The sequence below is a fragment of the Dendrobium catenatum genome, unplaced genomic scaffold (assembly GCF_001605985.2).
Source record: "Dendrobium catenatum unplaced genomic scaffold, ASM160598v2 fragScaff_scaffold_156, whole genome shotgun sequence".
In the NCBI taxonomy this organism is placed as follows: Eukaryota; Viridiplantae; Streptophyta; class Magnoliopsida; order Asparagales; family Orchidaceae; genus Dendrobium; species Dendrobium catenatum.
This window is the reverse complement of record NW_021318618.1, coordinates 980,342-987,644: the sequence shown is the minus strand read 5'-3', so window position 1 is coordinate 987,644 and position 7,303 is coordinate 980,342. Positions and strand designations below refer to the sequence as shown.

The 7,303-nt window shown below is 36.6% G+C and overlaps 1 protein-coding gene across 1 annotated transcript in view; it reads left to right on the top strand.

Moving 5' to 3' along the window:
• Positions 1-679: 679 nt before the first annotated feature.
• The window catches only part of LOC110100918 (50S ribosomal protein L13), a 14,983-nt gene continuing 8,359 nt past the window's right edge, over positions 680-7,303 (top strand). The window contains exon 1 of the mRNA XM_028701418.1: positions 680-761. Coding sequence (XP_028557251.1) covers positions 723-761 — 39 coding nt within the window. The 5' untranslated portion in view covers positions 680-722. The remainder of the gene's footprint in view (positions 762-7,303) is intronic.

The window sequence follows — 7,303 nt, the reverse complement described above, 5'->3', positions numbered from 1 at the left end:
TTAGCATTCTAAAAGTAATATGACATGATTACATAAAAACAAACAAATAAATATTTTACAAGGATCATGCTTTGAACCCTGTCATCTTTTTATGGTCTGAATTTTTCTTGAGCTACTTATGTTAAAAAAAGCTTATAGTTTAAAAACAACTTAACTACGTTGGAGATTCTAAGTTGTATGGTTCTCTTCAGATACTGTAGCACTAAACAGCATCTAGATAATGTTGACATCTCTTACTGCTTTTGACAAACAGCCGATCACTAACACTAAATCTCAATAATGCACAACCTAAAAACACTCATAAACCTTGTCCTTTATCCATCCATTGAGCTTCTTCAATGAATAGTGGCGATGTGATTGCAACAGCAAATATCCAAACCCCTTCATCCTTTTTACTTGTGCTTTTATTTCCCTCCCTGTCACTGAAGTTTCAAGTGACGCTAAAATCAATTATCCATTCTTTCAGTTGGAAGTTCAATATTTTGATAATCGATAAGATTGCTTAAAATTTCAGACTTTGGATGCTAAAATTCATACTTTGGACATTCTTTTTTGTCCTCTCTTTGCTGGTCTTGTTTCACTTGCCTAATTCATGGAGTAGTAGCACCAACTGGAGTCTTCCGCCCATAATCTAAAACACTATTTTCTTTAAGTTCTGATCCAAATTTGCTTTTTATCCACAGGAATAACGTTTTTCACATTAAGGGAAGGAGGGTGGACCAATGGCAGCTGCAACTCAGATGTTCAGTGGCAATATGAAGGTAATTTGCTGACTTAACAATATGAATTGCATGGAAAAGATCCTATGAAATTTGTTTTTTAGAATGTGGTTTCTTGCATAATTCTTGTTATTTTTTTGTTTGAGATTTTTTCATGATGCACTGCTGTTTTGATCAATCATTAGCCTATTTTCTCTTGTGAGGTTTCATAATTTTTATTTGATTTAATCAAAAATCAAAACTTGAGATGATATGAATTATCTTCTATTCCACTTTAATCTCCTTTGAGCTATTTTAAAACTATGGGAGAGAGTTAGGGAGCATAGGTTGCAGCGTGATATTAATGTTTTTCAAAATCAATTTGGATTCATGTTGGATAGATCTACTATGGAAGCTATACATTTATTGAGAGGTTTAATGGAGAAGTATAGAGAGAATAAGGAGGATCTACATATAATATTTATTGATTTAGAGAAATCATATGATAAAGTTTCAAGAGAAGTGTTATGGAGAGTTCTAGAAAAGAAATGGGTTAATAATGCTTATTCAAGTCATTAAGGATATGCATGAGGAGCTGTTATATTTTTCTATTTCAGTTGGATTACATTAAGGATCAACCTTAAGCACATATTTTTTTTGCTATAGCCATGGATATTCTCACTAGACATTTGTAAGAGGTTGTACTCTGCTGTATACTTTTTGCTGATGATATTCTTCTTGTTGATAAGACTAGAGAGGGAGTTGAAGGTTAACTTGAATTATGGAGGCCAACCTTAGTGTCTAAAGGATTTTGTTTGAGTAGATCTAAAATTGAATAAGTGTGGGCTTTAGGGGTATAATTTATACCGTATAACCGAGTCGAGTCGAGTCAAGTTGTGGCCTTGTCGAGCTTGGCTCGTGGTCTCGGTTGGATTTTTAAAATTTAAGTGAGATTTAAAAATATATAAATTTAATAAATATGTTTATCTACTGGATTTTTAAAATTTAGGTGAGATTTAAAAATATATTTAGAATTTTTTATTAATTTTTTAAAATATTTAAATTTAATAAATAAAATAAAGTTATTTAAAAATATTAATAATTATTCGAGCTGACTCGCAAGATCACAAGTCGAGCCTCATCAAGCTCGAACTCGAGCTCGTTTAGTACTCGAGCTTATTTACTAAACGAGCTCGAGTTTGAGCTTGACTCGTGAGTTTGATAAGCTCGATTTGCGAGCATATAAACGAGTCGAGCTCGAGCCAGCTTGCGAGTCGGCTCGGCTCAGTTACACCCCAATTGGACTCCAAAAATTTGCTCCCTGGCCTCTCCGAGGACCTTTCTTCTTTTTCAAATCATCAAGAAGAGTTTTAACAAGTAGATTCCGGAGCAAATTTTCAGAAAACATATTGGGTTTGAAATAAGACACAACTTAAAGATTTCACCCTCATTTTGTGAGGACTCTAGATCTGAGTTTAGGTTTTCTATAGGCGCAAACCCCTATAGTTAATTACCCCTCCCAATTGCAAGAGAGAACTTTCGATTAAGGCTAGTTGTGAAATAGATACATAGAGATACGTGGTATCTGGTGTATAGTAGCAACATGTAGTTAACTTTCTAAGAATTGATATTTAAAATTGAAAATTTCACCATCTTGTACTTAAAGCAGATGGTGGAGGAATAAATGATGGACCCGATCAAAAATCTCATGGTTCCGTCGTCCTAGGTCATCATGATCCCTTGTTTGCTTAGTCAAAGGAGGTAATCGATCCAACATGATAGAAAGATCCTTGTCGGCAGCCATGAGTTGCTTTTTCCAAGTGTACCATGTCGACCTGGGGTGACTATTTGTCTAAGGGGACAAATCTGAATCCACCTTAGGTAAAAGAGAGCTTTGTGCCCTATCGATTATATTATATTGATATCTCAAGGATTTGAATCCATTGGGGAACATGCGGGCTCTAATCATGACCATAATTTAGTTGTGTTATTTGACGACAAAATCACCTGATTCAGAGGGTCCCGATCATAACTGCTTGCCTATGGTGTCATTTGGCGGCAAAACCACCCGATTCATAGCCTCCCGGTCATAATCGTTTGCCTTTGACACCACGTCCTTACTGACAAGAGACTGTTTGAGAATGATTCTTAATGATATTCTCGACTAGATATCGACTCTTTGTGAGATGATGTAATTTTCAAATTTGTCCATCTCGATAAACTGTGTCGGATGGTGGATGGATTTTACTCTAAGTGTTCGATGGTTAATTTCAATTTTAAATATATTAAGTTTGATATTTTGGGATTTTGAATTTTCACGGGTATTTGGGAATTTTGGGAGGCATTTTTAAATATTTGAGATCCTCTTCAGATGAGATTTTCTGTCAACACGACTATCATTAGAGTACTTATGGGCAATTTCATCTAGTTGGTTGGATATTGTCTTCCCTGTCCACTTGCCGACAGAGGATCGGGTCCGTTGTGAACTTTGTGCCTTTGAAAATGAATTTTTTTGCGTTAGGCCTTGAAGGCCTAATGTGAATGTATAAAACAAATATCTTGGTCGACACCGCGGCCGTATATTTGTTTAACGGTTTAAGCCATGTCAACTCCTATTTATCCACATAGAACAATCGGGCTCGAACTTGAGTTCATGTATTGACCCACGCAGTATCCTCGAACGTCACGTGTATGCAAACAACATGCTTGTCAGGGCCCATGCTAGTATATGGGTTTGAATGCATTTTGCAAGATGTGTTTGTGTAGTGGTTGCATGTTTACAATATAACGGGTACACACGACATATTTGCACGTTAACATATTCGTGAATGTACTTGTGTATTTATATGCATGCATGTATATCAGCATATATATTTTCATTTTTGCATGATGCTTGACATATGATGTGGCGAATTAATGCGCCAGCATAAGGTATAATGCATTTGCATCATGGTTTAAAATTGCGCAATATGAGGCTCGCCTTGAGGCCCGCATTTGCGCAATTCCAGTAAAAAACGCTTCAATGCTTACGCCTCAAGTTTTTTTTTAATGAGGCTTACGCCTCAACTTGGTTGAGGTTCGCCTTGAGGCCCGCCTCGCCTCACTGGCATGAGGCTTACGCCTCACGCTATATATATTAAAACTTACATAAATCTTGAAGTAAATGCCCGACATTGGACTTTATAGGAGAGGAGGAAGGGGAGAGAGCAGTTCATCATAATGATGATTCAAATGAAGAACCCTTGGTGATGACAACGTTGATGACTTATGAGTTTTTATGTGATATGTCATTGCTATTTGTTTTTGAAAATTGGAATTATATGTTAATGAAAAGAATACTGGGATTTGGGAAAGATAGAATTTTGAGTTGAACTATATTTCATGTTGTCTTATTATTGGAATATTTTGATTTCACTTCATATCTTATGCTTTTTTATATTTTATATTATTCATTCATTAGTATATAAAAAATTATCATTTTATGTTTACGCAATCTTTTGATTTTGAGGCTTACGCCTCAAAACGCCTTGAGGCTTATGCCTCGCCTCACGGATGAAAAACGCCTCAATACCCGAATACGCAATTTTAAACATTGATTTGCATAATACGCATATGTGATGTATTTTGCATTTGCATGTTGTTTAATCATGATTGCATGATATTTTGCATGTTGCGTAATAGCTTAATGCAATAGTGTACAATATGCATATAAGATGCATGTTGCGTATTACAATGCACACTTTGCATGCAACAATGTATATGCATTATGCGTTCTTGTATTAGGCGAGGATGCATGTAACACGTATACTCATTCCTAACGACATGCAGTCGTGATATGCTTGTGTCGTACTCTTGTATACGCACAATGCATTTTGCATGTATTTTGCATGATGCCTTTGTATATTACAGATATAGTGTTGGGTTTCATTTGAGAATTTGTAAACGTTTTATGTTCGCTTGTATACATGTTGCAGATCCATTGGCGTGACACTGTAGTACGTTGAATTTCATATGCCATGCATTGATAATGCAGTTTGACTCATTTGATCTTCTGCATATTGTCGCCATCTTTAATATTCAACCTACGTCAGTGTACTTTTGCCTGTAACATGTTGCATGACACATCAGGGCCTTCCATCTATCTTTTGCAGGTAAATTGATTTATCTAGCATGAGGACCTAGCGTCGTAAATTTACGGCCTCAATTTATCAGTGGCCCGTAGTTTTTATTACTGATTCCCTGCTTTTGCTTACAGGTAAATCGTAGTGATTGCGAATTTTGTTGAATTTGTCCGCGAGTAGTGCGTTGTTAGCAGAAGTTCAAAAGTCACCCGCTATTGCATGCAGATGGACTTCATTCAATGTGTATTTTTCTTGTGGGCGAGTTGCAGCATTGCGCTATGGGTCGCCCATTACTTGTTGCAGGCGAGATGCTACTGCAAGCTTTGTTGAATATGTTTATAAGTCGTCAGTGGATATCCAGAAGTCACCAGCTTAGCTTGTAGGGGATTCATTATATTTACATAGTGTACACTGTCATTGCTTGTAAACAGGACCGCTGTATACATTACGGGCCTTGTACCGCCTCATCTAGGCAAGTTACAGGGAATGTAGATCTTTTAACATTGCTAACAAACATTTGCATTCACAACCCTTATGCTTGTTTGTAGATGGCTCATTATGCATGTGACGGATTTTTTATGACTACACATATGTGTTTGCATGTATTACATATCATCCGCATTTTGCTTGTAAATAGTACGTTGTGTGCATGACAAGTCTTCTTCATCAGCTCGTAGGTACTTGCGTTTGTTGTATGGTGGCCGCTTTTGCTAGTAAAGGATTAATGTGTTATACTGGTCCATTGGACCAGTTTATACGGGATCGGCCCAAGCAAATAGAGGTGGAAGTCTTCGCCTTCTGTACATGATGATCAAGCCTCCCAGTTTAGAGGAACTAATTAAGAAGATTTTAGGAGAAGATTAGGAGGGAAATTTGAATGTAGGGACTGTTTAGAGATTTCTTTTTAAATTGTATGCATTAAATAGTTTGTTTTCCCAGGGTCAGGGCATCTTGAATTTGGCTGAAATTTGAGATCTTTTAGGTTTAGGTTTTTGGGCTCTAATGACGTCTAGAGATTTGGGAGTAGCTTTATGGTGCAAAATGTTTGACATTAAAAGAGAAGTATAATATTAAGTTGAGTATTGCAGAGATGAGGATGCTCAGGTGGATGAGTGGCTTTACTCTAAGAGTCAAGATACGAAATGAGCATATACGTCAAAAGGTAGGAGCAGCTCCAGTGGAAGATAAGATTAGAGAGAGTCGCCTTAGATGGTTTGGTCACATAAAACGGCGGCCTTCCGATGAACCAGTTTGGAAAGTAGATGTATTAGATTTGACTTATGTTAAAAAAGGTAGATGTAGACCTAAAAAGACTTGGTTAGAAAATATTAGAAATGACATTTCTTTATTAGATTTAAATGATAATTTAACTTTTAACATAGCACAATGGAGAAAAATGATTCATGTAGCCGACCCCACAGTGGAATAAATGTTTGATGTTGTTGTTGTACTTCAGGTAGCAAATGTGCTTAGATATAAGCATAAGAAATTTGATTATGTTAATTATTTCTTGCCTTGAAATTGTTTATCTTACTGAGTTTTATGTATGTCATGTTATGCTAAGTATTATTTTAGGTAAAGGAGTTGATAAAGTAGAATCCAATTAAGGGGGTAGGTGGAATACCCAAAATTTTCATGTAAAAATACAAATTTTTTACATATAAAATGATTTTACTATACAAATTTGATTTTTAGTGTAGCTAATGGTAGATAGTGGGATAGATGGCTTACATGCAATGTTTTGGTAGAAGGGCAATTCGTAGAAGATCCTAACTCAACCCCTTTAATTTAGATTTTGCTTAAACCGAGTCATGCTAAGGAGTAAGTCTTCGATTTTATGTTGGAGCAGATGAGGGGAGACCAAATCGAAATCTATAGCTGGTAATGGCCAAAGTGGAAGCTGCAGATGGTTGTGGAGTTGGCTGAATGAGGTAAGGTGCTTGGGTGGTGGGTTTGGTTGAGTGCAGGTGTTGGGTTGGTCGGTTAAAATGGGGAGTGAAGCTGTTTGGTAAGGGTGGAATTTGGAAGCAGGGAAAGTAGGGAGAATAAATCAAGGAAGTAGGGAGAAGAAATTAAGGAAGTAGGAAGAGGAAATCAGGGAAGGAAGAGAAGAAGAATAGAAAAAAGGTAAGCAAAGTTAGTTGGTGCTTGAAGGTAAGAAATTTCTTTAATGCCTCTAGGTAAGAACAATGGAATGATCAGTTATCTCCTCGTAAGAACAATGGAATGAATAGGAACTGAAGAAAAATATTTTTTCTAAGTTATGATTGTCCAGGACGAAATATTTTCGTCCCAGGACGAAATATTTTCGTCCCAGGACGAAGGGAACTGACTATGGCAGTTTCTGGCAATGTTCTTCAGTTTTCAGAACCGACCTTTGATATAACTGTTCGTACCGGACGAAATATTTTGTCCTGGGACGAACCTATTTCGTCCCAGGACGAAATTGGTTCGTACTGATGCACAAATGGTTCGTACGGGACA